The following is a 17,945-nucleotide window of genomic DNA, read 5'->3' on the forward strand; positions in this document are numbered from 1 at the left end:
GAGGGGATGTAGACAGTGCCTGGCCCAACCCTCTCCTGGAGGACTCAACCCCTTTGAGCAATCCTGCCTGTGACACTTCCCAATGGACCCCAGGAGAGGCCGAGATAGTGTCAGGGAGATGGAGAAACCCTTTCTTCACCTTGCACAGGGGCCTCCCTGGCCACTATGCAGAAATCCCATGAAGCAACAGCAGGGGCTGAGGCAAGTCCACCTCACGCCATGGGAGGAGGGCAGGGATGGGGCGGGTCAGGAAGACTCCAGGTTGAGCCTTTGCATCAGGGCCCAGGCCGAGCATAAAAGGAGGGTCCCTTGGGCTGTGAGGAGCAGACTGGGGACCATGGAGACCCAGAGGGCCAGCCTCTCGCTGGGGCGGTGGTCACTGTGGCTACTGCTGCTGGGACTAGTGCTGCCCTCGGCCAGCGCCCAGGCCCTCAGCTACAGGGACGCCGTGCTTCGTGCTGTGGATCAGCTCAATGAGCGGTCCTCAGAAGCTTATCTCTACCGCCTCCTGGAGCTAGACCCGCCTCCCAAGGATGTGAGTTGGGGAGGAGGTTTTCTAGGTGAGGGGCAGGGAGAGAGATCAGAGAAGGAAGAATGAGCCTGAACCCAGTTTCCCTCCCCACTTTAATCCGTCACCAGGATGAAGGTCTGGGGACTCGAAAGCCTGTGAGCTTCACGGTGAAGGAGACTGTGTGCCCCAGGACGACTCAGCAGTCCCCGGAGCAGTGTGACTTCAAGGAGAAAGGGGTGAGGCTGGGGTTTGGGGCAATGTTTCCCAGGAAGCTGAACAGGGGGGTGCTGGGAAGGTTTCCTGTGCCTGGGGTGTGGCTGGGAGGGTATGGCCAAGGGGATTCCAGTTTGACCTTGAGGCTCTCCTTCCAGCTGGTGAAACAGTGTGTGGGGACAGTCACCCTGAACCCGTCCAATGACCAGTTTGACCTAAACTGTAATGAGGTGAGTGGTTCCTTCTGGACTGGGGGGTTTCTAGGGAAGGTAGTGTGTGGAACATCCTTTGTACCAATGACCCGCTGCCCCATCCAGGGCAGAGAGAGGCCCTCCTGCCCTCACCCCTCGTTCCCTAAGCCCCAGGTCTCCAGCCCTGGGGCTGCCTCCCTTAGAGCAGTGCTTCTCTAATGAGCTTCCCATCTGGGATTTGACATGAGATGAATTCTCAGGTCCCACTCAGACTTCCTGAATCTGACACTGGGGTAGGGCCCAGCCATTTGGATTTTCACAAGACCTCCAGGGAATTGTGACTGAGCTCAGCTTTGACACACTGACCGCAGTCATGGGTTTTCAGCCTCTGCTCTCATCCAGCTTCGCTGGAATGTGCTTGTGACCCTGGGAAGCCCCATGCCATCTGTGGGCCTCAGTTTCTTCTCTGTCTGTGGTGTGGAGATTCAACCACATGCTCCACGGGTCACAGCCAGAGTGTGACCTGGGGTGCCAAGGCTCCTTGGGCAACCTGGGAAGGCCGAGGTATGTGTTCTGGGTGGGTGTCAAGTGTTAATCTTGAGTCAGCCCCACAAGAAGCCTGTGTCTTCTTGTTTCACAGCTCCAGAGTGTCAGGATACGCTGGCCACGGCGATTTTGGCCTTTCTGGCCCAGATTCCGAGGTTGATGCAGAAGGACTGTCGGATCTTGAGCCTGGGGGAAGAGTCCTAAGTGTCTGATTTGTTCTGATTCAGGCTTCATGACAGTGAAAATAAAATCTTGTGAAAACAGCTTCCTCCAGGCTTTAACTTCACTTGTCTCCCCTTGTCCCACTTATCAGGGCCATATCCCTAACTCTGGGAGGCCTCCCACGTATGTGTGTGTGTGTGCATGTATGTGTGCTTCCATGTGTGTGTGTCTATGTGTGTGTCTATGAGTGTGTGTGTCTATGAGTGTGTGTTTCTATATGTGTGTGTGTCTATGTGTGTGTCTATGAGTGTGTGTGTCTATGAGTGTGTGTCTATGAGTGTGTGTGTCTCTGTGTGTGTGTATGTCTATGTGTGAGCCTATGTGTGTGTGTCTATATGTGTGTGTGTCTATGTGTGTGTGTGTATCTATGTGTGTGTGTGTGTCTGTGTGTTTGTATGAGTGTGTGTGTCTATGTGTGTGTGTGTGTATGTGTGTGTGCGTCTGTGTGTATGTGTCTATGTGTGTGTGTGAGATGACTCCTGTGAACACAGAGAAGCTTGAGGCCTCTGTTCCTTCCAGGAGGGCACAGGGGAGGCAGCAGCCCCAGGAGCTCCAGGACAGCGTCTCCTGCCTCGGGTCCCTCCCGAGCCCTTGTCCCGCCCCTGCCCTCCTCCTCCAACACCCAGTAGGGTGTAAGGAGACCTGCCGTGGGTGCAGTGCTGGTGGGAATGCTGCTCCTGTTCACGTGGGGCTGACAGTCCGTGAGGGGCCCGGCTTCCCACCTTGTGAAACTCTCACAGAGACGAAGTTCAGTCTCAGGGATAAGCCTGCAGGTGCAACGCCCAGGACATGCCTCTTGCCCTCGACAGGGTTAATTCTGGAATAGCCCATGCCTCCTGGCTTTCCCTGTGGCACTGAGACTCAACACTTTCTTCAGCTGGGTCTCAGATGTCAGTGGTGGGTGTGTGCTTAGCGACCACATAGTATAAAAATTTGCACCATTTAAAGAAGTATCCTGCTCATCGGGGGGAAGATTTCTCCACGAGGGTGTGAGAGGCAGAGTGGCACAGAGGTCACACGTCTATTTGCCTGTGTGCTTCAGACACGGTCCAAGTCCTGCCCTTTCCCCATTCTCTAGCTGACCTTTGCTCTGAGGCAGACAGGAAGCACTAGGGAGTTTGTATCAGGGAGCAGCTTCAACTGACCATTGGGGGAACTTGCTGTAAAAACATCTCCTCTTCCTCACTGCCTCGGGGGCCCACCTCCAGACCATCACACCTCTGCCTGAGGTCCCCAGCTGGGCTGAGCTCCTGTCATCCACTTTAGTACCTGTTATTGACACCTCTTCTTCTCACTCAAGTCCTGCCCTGACTCCTCTGTCTATACTTTTGCTGGCTTTTTCTGGAATTACCTCGCAAACAAACTCCTTCCCCTAAACGCTTGCCTTCAGTCTCCTTCTGGCCAATGTGAACCAAGACATATTCCCCTGCTGAGAAGAACAGAGGGTAGGATCTCTCAGAGCACTTGCTTGTTACCTGTCAGGCTTGTCTCGTCTTGGTGAGCAGGTGGGTTCATAGCAGACAGGCTGGAGGAACCTTCTCTACACCGTCGTCTGCTGTGGGGGGAAACCCTACAACGGGGACTCAGAGCTGTGATGTGACTGTGCCCGAGGACCCAGGCTTGGCAGAGCCAAGTGTTAAGTGGTCAGGTTTTTTTCCTTTTTGAGCTGGCTGTTACACTCTTGGTAGCTTGAAATCAGCCATGGTGGAAATATTTATACCATGGAAATTGGCAAATGCTCCACATTAGGCCCGTCACTGCTGGCACATCCCAGCCCCACCGGAGAGAGGGACCACTCATCAGGATGACATGGCATCTGTGCAGGCCACATCTGTTTTCAGTTGTTCCCCGTGAGTGCCCATCCTGCTTCCATGGCCACCCACCTATCTCCTCGGGCCACTCTCGTCCTTCACATTCTACACTGGCGTTGACCAGATGTTCCTTGCTGTGGAGGAGGCTTCAGCGTGCGCAGGTAAGCGCTGATTGCAGAAAGGGGTAGATGCTTACGTTGGTTCCCTCTGAACCCTAGAGCAGGGAGCTGAAGTGGTCCCTGGCAGGGAGGTCTGCAGGCCTTCCCATGCCTTCTAAGGGGATTGGCTTCTGAGTGTCTGCTGTTCGATCCCTGGACCTCTTAATCCCGAAGAACAAATGCCAGATCCCTCCATTAATGTCTTTGAGCATCAGGCCAGGGCAGTGGCCACGAGAGGAGGGAAGAGCCTCTCGAGAGGCTGAGAGAGTGTGGGGCTGCCTGGGATGAGGTCCTGAAGACCAAATGAGGCCGGTTGGTTCCCTGACAGGCTGGACCGTGCACCGTGGTTATGAGAGCAAGGTCCCGGGCTGCTAAGCGTCTGGCTGTAGGTATGAGATGTGTGTAGGGGGAGAAGACAGTTCAGGTTTGACCCCTTTAGTTTGGGGGGGCCAGACGGATGCTGGTCTCTGGGCGGGGTGCTGGGCAGTAGGCATTCTTAGTGTCCTGCTCAGATCCTGTCACTGGGCTGCTGCCGTGAGGACCCCCAGCTGTTGGGACTGTGGGAGGTGGATGGTAATGGCTCACAGGTCCCCCTTCACAGCTGTCTTCACAGCCTCCCCCTCCCCAGGAGATGGCTGGGGTATTATGTCTCCTCTGCGCTTCGCCTGTGTAAGTGATTGCCTGTGAAGGGACTTGAAAGCCCAGCTCCCTCCTCAGTGAGCCCTAAAGCAGGGGTGCAACGCCAGTTCCAGGGCTTTTGTGGGTGAGGTTTAAGCTCGTCTCAGGGTAGAGCGCCTCCCTGAGGGAGAGTTTGGGTCACCCAGCTGAGTCTGCCATTTCCTAGTGAGGGGGTCCTTGGTTGAATGGTTGACCTGTGGGTCTCATTTTCCTCATCAGCTGACCCACAGAGAGCGCTGGTGGGTGTTCCCAGATGTCTGGGGGGCACTGTTTGGGACTGGATTCTGGTTCTCCTTACCCCCGTGTCTCAGGGACAGGAAGGATGGCTGGGAGGAGCAAAGGAGGGAGCTGTGCGGGATCAGGGCTCCTATCTGAGTTTGTTGGTGTGAAAGGTGCACGCGGGTTTCTCAAGGATCAGATGCAGAGTCGGGGACATGCTGGCTGTGGACAAGGGCTGTGTTGTCTTTCCTGAGAAGACCTCAGCCCTAACAGGCTGTGAGGACTAAACCAGAAAAGCTGGTTGCTCAGGGCATAGAAAGCATGCTTCTTACCATGGGAGGTGCCATCAAGGACCTCGCTGAGGACCCTACACAGAATTCTGGAGGATGGGGGAGGGGACTTCAGTCTGAAGTGTGAGCCAATGCAAAGGCCCAGAGGCAAGAAAGCACAGGGAGGGTTTCAGGCTTACCCAATAGCCAGTAACCATGTATATTGCTGGTAATTTTCTATTGTAATCACCTCCCTTTCCTTCTTTGACTTGGGAAAAGGAGACAGCTTGACCAAGAGGCCACTAGGGCAAGACCCGGGCTGTGAAACCAGGTTGCACCTGGGCCCACCTCTCCTTCTCTCTCCAAGGCTGATGTGTAACCAGCACCATCCATCCAGCTGCCACTTTCCGAGGGGCCCCAGCCAACTGCCCAGAGTCCCACAGGCCAACACAAGCCAAGAGCTACCCCTGGCCTCCAGTCACATGGCCATCCCAACGGAAGCCGTATTAGAATAAGCTTCATGGTCTCTGAGCCCCTCTAACACTTTGGCTGCTTATGTCTCCCATCTGTGCTCTCTCTGCCACCCAGCACCAGCCCTCAAGCGTGGAGTCTCACCCACAGGACTGGACATGGAGTCAAATAAGAAGAAACATTCTGAGGGCTATGAGAGCCAAGAGGAGGAGATGCTGAGTATTCTTAGATGTCAGGGATGCCTTTCCAAGGAGAAAGGCCAGGGCAAGCTGAGGGATCAGGGGCAGAGATGGGAGACGAGCTGGAGGGTCCTATGGGCCTGAGTGATTGGGGTGGCCTGGGTCCTGATACCTGAGGCCTATAGGGTGGGGAGTGAGGAGAATAAGGAGACCCAACCATCCAGGCCCTAATGCCCCTGGCTCAAGGAAGCGGCTGAAATGCCCAAATCAGTGATTTGCAGGAGCCCCCTAGACAATGGTGTGGAGGGCAGACAGTGGTCAGGGCAGAGCCAGGAACACAGAGGAGGACTTTGTGCATTCCTGCTCCCTGTTAGAGGAGAGAAGACGGGGTAGGGCCAGGGCAGGGGCGGTGGGAAGTCAGAGTGTCCTCAGGAAGAAGAAGGAGCAGGTGGAGTTCCCAGGCTTCCAGCTCAGGGCTCCTGTGGCAGCAGCCAGCCAACAGTCCAATGTGGACAACCAGGGTGTTCATGGAACTCTTGAACCCAGAGACAGAGCAGTGACGTGTGTGCATGAGAAGCAGTGTCTTGAAAAGAGAAGGGACAGCCCCTGGAACATGTGAGGACTGGGAAGAAAAGCAGCCCAGATGCACCCGAGCCAGCCCTGCCTCCTAAGAGGAGACTCCCTGGAGGAGACTCAGCAGGAGAACTGATGGAGGAGCAGGGACCCAGGAGAGCAGCGACAGGGGAGAATCGGTCTTTGGAGGACAGATGGACTCTGCAGCCTGTGAAGATAAAGATAAGGCTTGAGTGCGGCCCCTGTCCTTAGGGAGGGCTGTGCAACCTGCGATGGCCTGAGTGTGAAACACAGCAAAGAAGTGTGCAGATGACCGTTTCAGCCAAAGTAACAGGCCAGGTTCGGTGGGTTCTGGGGACAGGCCATTTTTAGACTGAGAAAAGCAGTGCAGAGGAATCCAGGAGAGGAGACAAATGGAGCTCACTGTCTAGGCATGGGCACTAGAGGCTGGTGTGGGCCTTGTGTCTACCTAGGGACTGGCTGGTGTGTACATCTTTAGATGCGGTACTGTCATCCACTCACCAAATGTTAAGTGACTCTCCACTTGGTTCCAGGCAGTGCCAAGAGGTGGGGTCTGACTGATGAATATATTCCTTTAACCCGCATCCTGAGGAGGCCATGGTGTGGACTCAGAGGGGATGTAGACAGTGCCTGGCCCAACCCTCTCCTGGAGGACTCAACCCCTTTGAGCAATCCTGCCTGTGACACTTCCCAATGGACCCCAGGAGAGGCCGAGATAGTGTCAGGGAGATGGAGAAACCCTTTCTTCACCTTGCACAGGGGCCTCCCTGGCCACTATGCAGAAATCCCATGAAGCAACAGCAGGGGCTGAGGCAAGTCCACCTCACGCCATGGGAGGAGGGCAGGGATGGGGCGGGTCAGGAAGACTCCAGGTTGAGCCTTTGCATCAGGGCCCAGGCCGAGCATAAAAGGAGGGTCCCTTGGGCTGTGAGGAGCAGACTGGGGACCATGGAGACCCAGAGGGCCAGCCTCTCGCTGGGGCGGTGGTCACTGTGGCTACTGCTGCTGGGACTAGTGCTGCCCTCGGCCAGCGCCCAGGCCCTCAGCTACAGGGACGCCGTGCTTCGTGCTGTGGATCAGCTCAATGAGCGGTCCTCAGAAGCTTATCTCTACCGCCTCCTGGAGCTAGACCCGCCTCCCAAGGATGTGAGTTGGGGAGGAGGTTTTCTAGGTGAGGGGCAGGGAGAGAGATCAGAGAAGGAAGAATGAGCCTGAACCCAGTTTCCCTCCCCACTTTAATCCGTCACCAGGATGAAGGTCTGGGGACTCGAAAGCCTGTGAGCTTCACGGTGAAGGAGACTGTGTGCCCCAGGACGACTCAGCAGTCCCCGGAGCAGTGTGACTTCAAGGAGAAAGGGGTGAGGCTGGGGTTTGGGGCAATGTTTCCCAGGAAGCTGAACAGGGGGGTGCTGGGAAGGTTTCCTGTGCCTGGGGTGTGGCTGGGAGGGTATGGCCAAGGGGATTCCAGTTTGACCTTGAGGCTCTCCTTCCAGCTGGTGAAACAGTGTGTGGGGACAGTCACCCTGAACCCGTCCAATGACCAGTTTGACCTAAACTGTAATGAGGTGAGTGGTTCCTTCTGGACTGGGGGGTTTCTAGGGAAGGTAGTGTGTGGAACATCCTTTGTACCAATGACCCGCTGCCCCATCCAGGGCAGAGAGAGGCCCTCCTGCCCTCACCCCTCGTTCCCTAAGCCCCAGGTCTCCAGCCCTGGGGCTGCCTCCCTTAGAGCAGTGCTTCTCTAATGAGCTTCCCATCTGGGATTTGACATGAGATGAATTCTCAGGTCCCACTCAGACTTCCTGAATCTGACACTGGGGTAGGGCCCAGCCATTTGGATTTTCACAAGACCTCCAGGGAATTGTGACTGAGCTCAGCTTTGACACACTGACCGCAGTCATGGGTTTTCAGCCTCTGCTCTCATCCAGCTTCGCTGGAATGTGCTTGTGACCCTGGGAAGCCCCATGCCATCTGTGGGCCTCAGTTTCTTCTCTGTCTGTGGTGTGGAGATTCAACCACATGCTCCACGGGTCACAGCCAGAGTGTGACCTGGGGTGCCAAGGCTCCTTGGGCAACCTGGGAAGGCCGAGGTATGTGTTCTGGGTGGGTGTCAAGTGTTAATCTTGAGTCAGCCCCACAAGAAGCCTGTGTCTTCTTGTTTCACAGCTCCAGAGTGTCAGGATACGCTGGCCACGGCGATTTTGGCCTTTCTGGCCCAGATTCCGAGGTTGATGCAGAAGGACTGTCGGATCTTGAGCCTGGGGGAAGAGTCCTAAGTGTCTGATTTGTTCTGATTCAGGCTTCATGACAGTGAAAATAAAATCTTGTGAAAACAGCTTCCTCCAGGCTTTAACTTCACTTGTCTCCCCTTGTCCCACTTATCAGGGCCATATCCCTAACTCTGGGAGGCCTCCCACGTATGTGTGTGTGTGTGCATGTATGTGTGCTTCCATGTGTGTGTGTCTATGTGTGTGTCTATGAGTGTGTGTGTCTATGAGTGTGTGTTTCTATATGTGTGTGTGTCTATGTGTGTGTCTATGAGTGTGTGTGTCTATGAGTGTGTGTGTCTATGAGTGTGTGTGTCTCTGTGTGTGTGTATGTCTATGTGTGAGCCTATGTGTGTGTGTCTATATGTGTGTGTGTCTATGTGTGTGTGTGTATCTATGTGTGTGTGTGTGTCTGTGTGTTTGTATGAGTGTGTGTGTCTATGTGTGTGTGTGTGTATGTGTGTGTGCGTCTGTGTGTATGTGTCTATGTGTGTGTGTGAGATGACTCCTGTGAACACAGAGAAGCTTGAGGCCTCTGTTCCTTCCAGGAGGGCACAGGGGAGGCAGCAGCCCCAGGAGCTCCAGGACAGCGTCTCCTGCCTCGGGTCCCTCCCGAGCCCTTGTCCCGCCCCTGCCCTCCTCCTCCAACACCCAGTAGGGTGTAAGGAGACCTGCCGTGGGTGCAGTGCTGGTGGGAATGCTGCTCCTGTTCACGTGGGGCTGACAGTCCGTGAGGGGCCCGGCTTCCCACCTTGTGAAACTCTCACAGAGACGAAGTTCAGTCTCAGGGATAAGCCTGCAGGTGCAACGCCCAGGACATGCCTCTTGCCCTCGACAGGGTTAATTCTGGAATAGCCCATGCCTCCTGGCTTTCCCTGTGGCACTGAGACTCAACACTTTCTTCAGCTGGGTCTCAGATGTCAGTGGTGGGTGTGTGCTTAGCGACCACATAGTATAAAAATTTGCACCATTTAAAGAAGTATCCTGCTCATCGGGGGGAAGATTTCTCCACGAGGGTGTGAGAGGCAGAGTGGCACAGAGGTCACACGTCTATTTGCCTGTGTGCTTCAGACACGGTCCAAGTCCTGCCCTTTCCCCATTCTCTAGCTGACCTTTGCTCTGAGGCAGACAGGAAGCACTAGGGAGTTTGTATCAGGGAGCAGCTTCAACTGACCATTGGGGGAACTTGCTGTAAAAACATCTCTTCCTCACTGCCTCGGGGGCCCACCTCCAGACCATCACACCTCTGCCTGAGGTCCCCAGCTGGGCTGAGCTCCTGTCATCCACTTTAGTACCTGTTATTGACACCTCTTCTTCTCACTCAAGTCCTGCCCTGACTCCTCTGTCTATACTTTTGCTGGCTTTTTCTGGAATTACCTCGCAAACAAACTCCTTCCCCTAAACGCTTGCCTTCAGTCTCTTTCTGGCCAATGTGAACCAAGACATATTCCCCTGCTGAGAAGAACAGAGGGTAGGATCTCTCAGAGCACTTGCTTGTTACCTGTCAGGCTTGTCTCGTCTTGGTGAGCAGGTGGGTTCATAGCAGACAGGCTGGAGGAACCTTCTCTACACCGTCGTCTGCTGTGGGGGGAAACCCTACAACGGGGACTCAGAGCTGTGATGTGACTGTGCCCGAGGACCCAGGCTTGGCAGAGCCAAGTGTTAAGTGGTCAGGTTTTTTTCCTTTTTGAGCTGGCTGTTACACTCTTGGTAGCTTGAAATCAGCCATGGTGGAAATATTTATACCATGGAAATTGGCAAATGCTCCACATTAGGCCCGTCACTGCTGGCACATCCCAGCCCCACCGGAGAGAGGGACCACTCATCAGGATGACATGGCATCTGTGCAGGCCACATCTGTTTTCAGTTGTTCCCCGTGAGTGCCCATCCTGCTTCCATGGCCACCCACCTATTGCCTCAGGCCAGTCTCGTCCTTCACATTCTACACTGGCGTTGACCAGGCGGTCCTTGTGTGGAGGAGGCTTCAGCATGCGCAGGTAAGCGCTGATTGCAGAAAGGGGTAGATGCTTACGTTGGTTCCCTCTGAACCCTAGAGCAGGGAGCTGAAGTGGTCCCTGGCAGGGAGGTCTGCAGGCCTTCCCATGCCTTCTAAGGGGATTGGCTTCTGAGTGTCTGCTGTTCGATCCCTGGACCTCTTAATCCCGAAGAACAAATGCCAGATCCCTCCATTAATGTCTTTGAGCATCAGGCCAGGGCAGTGGCCACGAGAGGAGGGAAGAGCCTCTCGAGAGGCTGAGAGAGTGTGGGGCTGCCTGGGATGAGGTCCTGAAGACCAAATGAGGCCGGTTGGTTCCCTGACAGGCTGGACCGTGCCCCATGGTTGCAAGAGCAGGGTCCCGGGCTGCTAGGCGTCTGGCTGTAGGTATGAGATGTGTGTAGGGGGAGAAGACAGTTCAGGTTTGACCCCTTTAGTTTGGGGGGGCCAGACGGATGCTGGTCTCTGGGCGGGGTGCTGGGCAGTAGGCATTCTTAGTGTCCTGCTCAGAACCTGTCACTGGGCGGCTACCGTTAGGACCCCCAGCTGTTGGGACTGTGGGAGGTGGATGGTAATGGCTCACAGGTCCCCCTTCACAGCTGCCTTCACAGCCTCCCCCTCCCCAGGAGATGGCTGGGGTATCATGTCTCCTCTGCGCTTGGCCTGTGTAAGTGACTGCCTGTGAAGGGACTTGAAAGCCCAGCTCCCTCCTCAGTGAGTCTTAAAGCAGGGGTGCAACGCCAGTTCCAGGGCTTTTGTGGGTGAGGTTTAAGCTCGTCTCAGAGTAGAGCACCTCCCTGAGGGAGAGTTTGGGTCACCCATCTGAGTCTGCCATTTCCTAGTGAGGGGGTCCTTGATTGAATGGTTGACCTGTGGGTCTCATTTTCCTCATCAGCTGACCCACAGAGAGCGCTGGTGGGTGTTCCCAGATGTCTGGGGGGCACTGTTTGGGACTGGATTCTGGTTCTCCTTACCCCCGTGTCTCAGGGACAGGAAGGATGGCTGGGAGGAGCAAAGGAGGGAGCTGTGCGGGATCAGGGCTCCTACCTGAGTTTGTTGGTGTGAAAGGTGCACGCGGGTTTCTCAAGGATCAGATGCAGAGTTGGGGACACGCTAGCTGGGGACAAGGGCTGTGCTGTCTTTCCTGAGAAGACCTCAGCCCTAACAGGCTGTGAGGACTAAACCAGAAAAGCTGGTTGCTCAGGGCATGGAAGGCATGCCCCTTACCATGGGAGGTGCCATCAAGGACCTCGCTGAGGACCTACACAGAATTTGGAGGAAGGGGGAGGGGACTTCAGTCTGAAGTGTGAGCCAATGCAAAGGCCCAGAGGCAAGAAAGAACAGGGAAGGGTTCAGGCTTACCTAATAGCCAGTAACCAAGTGTATTGCTAGTTATTTTCTATTGTAATCACCTCCCTTTCCTTCTTTGTCTTGGGAAAAGGAGACAGCTTGACCAAGAGGCCACTAGGGCAAGACCTGGGCTGTGAAACCAGGTTGCACAGGGGCCCACCTCTCCTTCTCTCTCCAAGGCTGATGTGTAACCAGCACCATCCATCCAGCTGCCCCTTTCCGAGGGGCCCCAGCCAACTGCCCAGAGTCCCACAGGCCAACACAAGCCAAGAGCTACCCCTGGCCTCCAGTCACATGGCCATCCCAACGGATGCCGTATTGGAATGAGCTTCATGGTCTCTGAGCCCCTCTAACACTTTGGCTGCTTATGTCTCCCATCTGTGCTCTCTCTACCACCCAGCACCCGCCCTCAAGCCTGTTGTCCCACCCACAGGTCTGGACATGGAATCAAATAAGAAGAAACTTTCTGAGGGCTGTGAGAGCCAAGAGGAGGAGATGCTGGGTATTCTTAGATGTCAGGGACGCCTTTCCAAGGAGGAAGGCCAGGGCAAGCTGAGGGATCGTGGCAGAGATGAGAGATGAGCTGGAGGGTCCTATGGGCCTGAGTGATTGGGGTGGCCTGGGTCCTGATACCTGAGGCCTATAGGGTGGGTAGTGAGGAGAATAAGGAAACCCAACCATCCAGGTCCTAATGCCCCTGGCTCAAGGAAGCGGCTGAAATGCCCAAATCAGTGATTTGCAGGAGCCCCCTAGACAATGGTGTGGAGGGCAGACAGTGGTCAGGGCAGAGCCAGGAACACAGAGGAGGACTTTGTGCATTCCGGCTCCCCGTTAGAGGAGAGAAGACGGGGTAGGGCCAGGGTAAGGGTGGTGGGAGGTCAGGGGAGTGTCCTCAGGAAGAAGAAGGAGCAGGTGGGATCCCAGGCTTCCAGCTCAGGACTCCTGCAGCAGCACCCAGCCAACAGTCCAGTGCGGAAAGCCAGGGTGTTCATGGGACTCTTGAACCCAGAGACAGAGCAGTGACGTGTGTGCATGAGAACTGGTGTCTTGAAAAGGGAAGAGACAGCCCCTGGAACATGTGAGGACTGGGAAGAAAAGCAGCCCAGATGCACCCGAGCCAGCCCTGCCTCCTAAGAGGAGACTCCCTGGAGGAGACTCAGCAGGAGAACCCATGGAAAAGGAGGGGCCCAGGAGAGCAGCGACAGGGGAGAATAGGTCTTTGGAGGACAGATGGACTCTGCAGCCTGTGAAGATAAAGATAAGGCTTGAGTGCGGCCCCTGTCCTTAGGGAGGGCTGTCCAACCTGTGATGGCCTGAGTGTGAAACAGAGCAAAGAAGGGTGCAGATGACCGTTTCTCAGGCCAGATGAGAGGCAGCCAAAGTAACAGGCCAGGTTCGGTGGGTTCTGGGGACAGGCCATTTTTAGACTGAGAAAAGCAGTGCAGAGGAATCCAGGAGAGGAGACAAATGGAGCTCACTGTCTAGGCATGGGCACTAGAGGCTGGTGTGGGCCTTGTGTCTACCTAGGGACTGGCTGGTGTGTACATCTTTAGATGCGGTACTGTCATCCACTCACCAAATGTTAAGTGACTCTCCACTTGGTGCCAGGCAGTGCCAAGAGGTGGGGTCTGACTGATGAATATATTCCTTTAACCCGCATCCTGAGGAGGCCATGGTGTGCACTCAGAGGGGATGTAGACAGTGCCTGGCCCAACCCTCTCCTGGAGGACTCAACCCCTTTGAGCAATCCTGCCTGTGACACTTCCCATGGACCCCAGGAGAGGCCGAGATAGTGTCAGGGAGATGGAGAAACCCTTTCTTCACCTTGCACAGGGGCCTCCCCGCCCACTGCACAGAAATCCCATGAAGCAACAGCAGGGGCTGAGGCAAGTCCACCTCACGCCATGGGAGGAGGGCAGGGATGGGCGGGACAGGTTGAGCCTTTGCATCAGGCCCAGGCCGAGCATAAAAGGAGGGTCCCTTGGGCTTGGAGGGGCAGATTGGGGACCATGGAGACCCAGAGGGCCAGCCTCTCGCTGGGAGGGTGGTCACTGTGGCTACTGCTGCTGGGACTAGTGCTGCCCTCAGCCAGTGCCCAGGCCCTCAGCTACAGGGACGCCGTGCTTCGTGCTGTGGATCAGCTCAATGAGCGGTCCTCAGAATCTAATATTTACTGTCTTCTTGAACTGGACCAGCCTCCTCATGATTTGAGTCAGGGAGGGGGCTAGGGAAGGGACCCTCTAGGTGGGGGAGCAGGGACATAGAGCAGAGAAGGAAGCCTGAGCCCGAGCCCAGTCTCCCCACTCTGATCCTCGACCAGGATGAAGACCCAGAAAGCCCGAAGTGGGTGAGTTTCAGGTGAAGGAGACCGTGTGCTCCAGGACCACCCAGCAGCCCCCATAGCAGTGTGACTTCAAGGAGGATGGGGTGAGCCTGGGGTTGGGGCCACAGGAGGATGCTTCCCAGACTGCTGAACAGGGCGCTTCGAGCAAGATTCCCAGCCCCTGGTGTGAGGCTGGGAGCTTATGGCCTGGGGGTGGGTGGTTCCACTTTGACCTTGAGCCTCCCCTTCCAGAGCCTGAAACAGTGTGAGGGGACAGTCACCCTGGACCAGGTCAGGGGTAACTTCGACATCACCTGTAATAATGTAAGTGGCCCCTTCTGTACTGTGGGAACTGCTGTGGGGGTGGGTGGTGGAACTTCCTTTGGGCTAATGACTCGCTGTTCCAATCAGGGCAGAGAAAGGCCGTCCTACCCTGCCCCCTCCCTCCCTGAGCCCCAGGTCTCCAGTCCTGGCTCTGTGTCCCTTAGAGCAGTGGTTCTCTACTGGGGTCCCCACCCAGAGAACCTGTCAGAGAGGCAGATTCTCAGTCCCACTCAGACCACCTGAGTTGGACTCTGGGGTGGGGTCTGACCATTTGTCTTTTCCCTGGACTTCCAGGGATTCTGACCATGCTAAAGTTTTGAGAGTCACGAGCCCTCAACCCCTGCTCCCTTCCAGCTTTGCTGGGATGGGCTTGTGCCTCTGGGAAGCCCTTGTCTTTCCTCAGTTTCTTCATCTATCTGTGAGTGTGGGGATTCCACTTCATGCTCCAAATATCACAGCCAGAGTTGAACTGGTTCCCCGAGGAGCCTGGTATGACCCTGGAAACGGAAGGGCCAGGTGGGGAGGGATCTTGGTTTGATGGTGATGCAGTACCAACAAGCAACCTGTTTTTTTTTCTGTTTCACACCACCAGAGCATCAGGATTACTAAGCAACCATGGGCACCACCACAGGCAGCCCGATTATGTCACATTGTAGTGATAAGGGTTTGTAGATAATCAGCTCTCATAGATTTCCATCATAGCCAGAAAAGAGTCCCAAGGGTTTTCTTACTCTGCCTCAAGATACTGGATCTGAAAAATAAATTCTTGTGATCTGAATATCCTCCAGGCCTCAATTTCAATGTCTCCTCTCCTCACAGTTACCAAGAAAGAATCTTTTAACTATTCCATGTCTCATGTGTGTGTATCCGTGTGTGTATGTGTGTGTCTATGTGTCTGTGTGTGTCCCATGAGTGTATGTGTGTGTGATCACTCCTGTGAACACAGAGAAGGGTGAGGCCCCTGTTCCTTCCAGGAGGGCACAGGGGAGGCAGCAGCCCCAGGAGCTCCAGGACTGCGTCTCCCGGCTCAGGCCCCTCCCAAGCCCTTCACCTGCCTCTGCTCGCCTCCTCCAACACGCAGTGGGACCTAAGGAGAACTGCCATGGGTGCAGTGCTGATGGGAATGCTGCTCCTGCTCACATGGAACTGACAGTCCACGAGGGGCCATGCTTCTCACCTTGTGAAGTACTCAGGGAGACGCAGTTGAGTCTCAGGGCTGAGCCAGCAGTTGCAATGCCCATGAGTCTCATGGACGTGATGCTGGCTGGGAGGAGCAGAGGAGGGGGTGATGCAGGATCAGGGCTCATACCTGAGTTTGATTGGGGAAAAGGTGCATGCAGACTTCCAACGACCAGGTGTGGAGGCGGGGGCAAACACTCTAAGATGAGGACTGTGATGTCTTTCCTGAGCAGACCTCAGTTCCAACAGGCTGTGAGGACTAAACTAGGAAAGCTGGATGCTTTCACCTTTCGCATCACGGGAAGTGTAGCCTGAGGACCCAGATATGGACCCTCCTAAGGATCAGGGAAGGATGGGGGAAGAGGACTTCAGTCTGAAGAGTATAAGAGTGAAAGGCCCAGAGGCAGGAAAGCACAGAGAGGATTTCAGGGTTACCAGAACCAGTCACTACGTGTATTGCTAATTATGCTCTATTGTAATCAAGTCGCTTTCAGCCTTTGATTTGGGAAAAGCATACAACTTGACCATAGTCCAGTGTCAAACCTGGACAAGGAAACCAGAGTGCACAGAAGCCCACCTTTCGTTCCTCTCCAAGGCTGAGTGTGTAACCACCACCATCCATCCAGTTATCAACTCCTGTGGTGTCCCAGACAATTGTACCGGGTCTCACAGGCCAACAGAGGCCAAGAGTTACCTCCGGATTGCAGTCACGTGGCCGTCCCAAGAGAAACTGGATGAGAATTTGCCTCATGGCCTCTGGGCCCCTTTAATATTTTGGCTTTAATATTTATCTTTCCCAGTTGCACTCCCTCCACACCCCAGCAATGGCCACTCTGCTTGGTGACTCATCCAGATGACTGGACATGGAGTAACTTAGGGGTCAAATTAGAAAGGATGTCCTGAAGACTGATGTCCTATGTCAGAAAAGAAGGGGAGGTGCCTTCTGTGCTGAAGATCCCTGAAGGCTTCCCAAGGAAAAAAAGCAGGGCAAGCAGAGATATCAGGGGCAGAGATGGGGGAGGAGCAGGAGGCTCTGAGTGGCCTGAGGGATTTGGGTGGACCGGGCAGCCTGACACCCGAGGCCTGCAAGTCTGGGGTGAGGAAAACTAAGAATAGCAACTGTCTAGGCCCTGATGCCAGGGCGGGGGATTGTAGGCTCAGGAAGCAGGGGGTGAAATGGTCAAATGGGCGGTGTGTTAGAGCCATAGAAAATAGCGTGGAGGGTGGACAGTGGTCAGGGAGAAGCTGGCTTTTGGGGAAGGTAGAGTCTGGAGGTTGTGGCTTCACTGAGAGGAGAGAAGATGGGGCAGGCTCAGGGCAGGGGTGGTGGGAGGTCAGGGCAGTGTCCTCAGGAGGAAGAAGGAGCAGGTGGGGCTCCCAGGCTTCCAGCTCAGGGCTCCTGCGGCAGCACCCAGCCAACAGCCCAGTGCGGACAACCAGGGCGTTCATGGGAGCCGTGAACCCAGAGACACAGAGCAGTGATGTGTGTGCATGAGAACTGGTTTCTTCAGAAGGGCCGTCCCAGGAACATTTGAGGACTGGGAGGAGAAGCAGCCCGAATTCTCCTGAGCCAGCCCTGCCTCCTAAGAGGAGAGTCCTTGGAGGAGAGTCAGCAGGAGACACCAGGGAGGAGGGGACCCAGGAGGGCACAGCCAGGGAGAATTGGTCAGGGGCAATTTCAGGAGGATAGAGAGTCCCTAGAACCTGGGGAGATATGACAAGGCTTGAGTGTGACCTCTGGATCTAGGGAGGGCTGGTCAGCCTGTGATGACCTTGACTGTAAGCCAGCAAAGAATTGTTGGAGGTGGGGTAGGTAGCACTTCCTCAGGCTCTGTTGGGGAGGGGACAGGACAATAGGCCATTTTTTGCGGGGTCTGAGGACAAGGCATTATTAGACTGAGAAAAGGAAAGCATAGGAATCCAGGAGAGGGGAGAAATGGAACTCACTCTCTGAGGCCTGGGCACAGAGAAATAGATGGTGTGGGCTTTGTGTCTGCCTAGGGACTAGCTGTGTGTATAAGTCTTAAGTTGTGAGTAGTACTGTCAAACATCATTAAAGGACTCCCTATTGGGTTCTAGGCAGTGCTGAGAGCTGAAGGTTGAGTGCGCAATACACTTCTTTATCCTGAATCCTGAGAGACCATATAGGGGAAGCCGAGGAGATGTAGACAGTGCCTGGCCCTTCCGTCCCCTGGAGGACTCAATCCTCTTGAGCAAGCCTGCCTGTGACACTTCCCATGGACCCCAGCAGAGGCCGAGACACTGTCAGGGAGATGGAGAAACCCTTTCTTCACCTTGCACAGGGGCCTCCCTGCCCACTGCGCAGCAATCCCATGAAGCAACAGTAGGGGCTGAGGCAAGTCCACCTCATGCCCTGGGAGGAGGCCAGGGATGGGGCGGGTCAGGTTGAGTCTTTGCATCGGGCCCAGGCCGAGCATAAAAGG

The 17,945-nt window shown here is 55.2% G+C and overlaps 2 protein-coding genes across 2 annotated transcripts; both read left to right on the forward strand.

Annotated features, from left to right (window-relative positions):
• The first annotated feature begins 178 nt into the window (after nt 1–178).
• LOC129547596 (cathelicidin-4-like) lies at nt 179–1,729 on the forward strand. Its single transcript, XM_055413336.2, has 4 exons — nt 179–535; nt 640–747; nt 883–954; nt 1,556–1,729. Exons 1-4 carry the CDS (start codon nt 179–181, stop codon nt 1,619–1,621), a joined length of 603 nt encoding a protein of 200 aa, XP_055269311.2. The 3' UTR covers nt 1,622–1,729.
• A 5,122-nt stretch (nt 1,730–6,851) lies between these two features.
• Nucleotides 6,852–8,402, forward strand: LOC129547597 (cathelicidin-4-like). Its single transcript, XM_055413337.2, has 4 exons — nt 6,852–7,208; nt 7,313–7,420; nt 7,556–7,627; nt 8,229–8,402. Exons 1-4 carry the CDS (start codon nt 6,852–6,854, stop codon nt 8,292–8,294), a joined length of 603 nt encoding a protein of 200 aa, XP_055269312.2. The 3' UTR covers nt 8,295–8,402.
• Nucleotides 8,403–17,945: the final 9,543 nt, after the last annotated feature.

This window comes from Moschus berezovskii, chromosome 24 (assembly GCF_049115385.1).
Source record: "Moschus berezovskii isolate FMDL1 chromosome 24, NW_MosBer_1.0, whole genome shotgun sequence".
Taxonomy (NCBI): Eukaryota; Metazoa; Chordata; class Mammalia; order Artiodactyla; family Moschidae; genus Moschus; species Moschus berezovskii.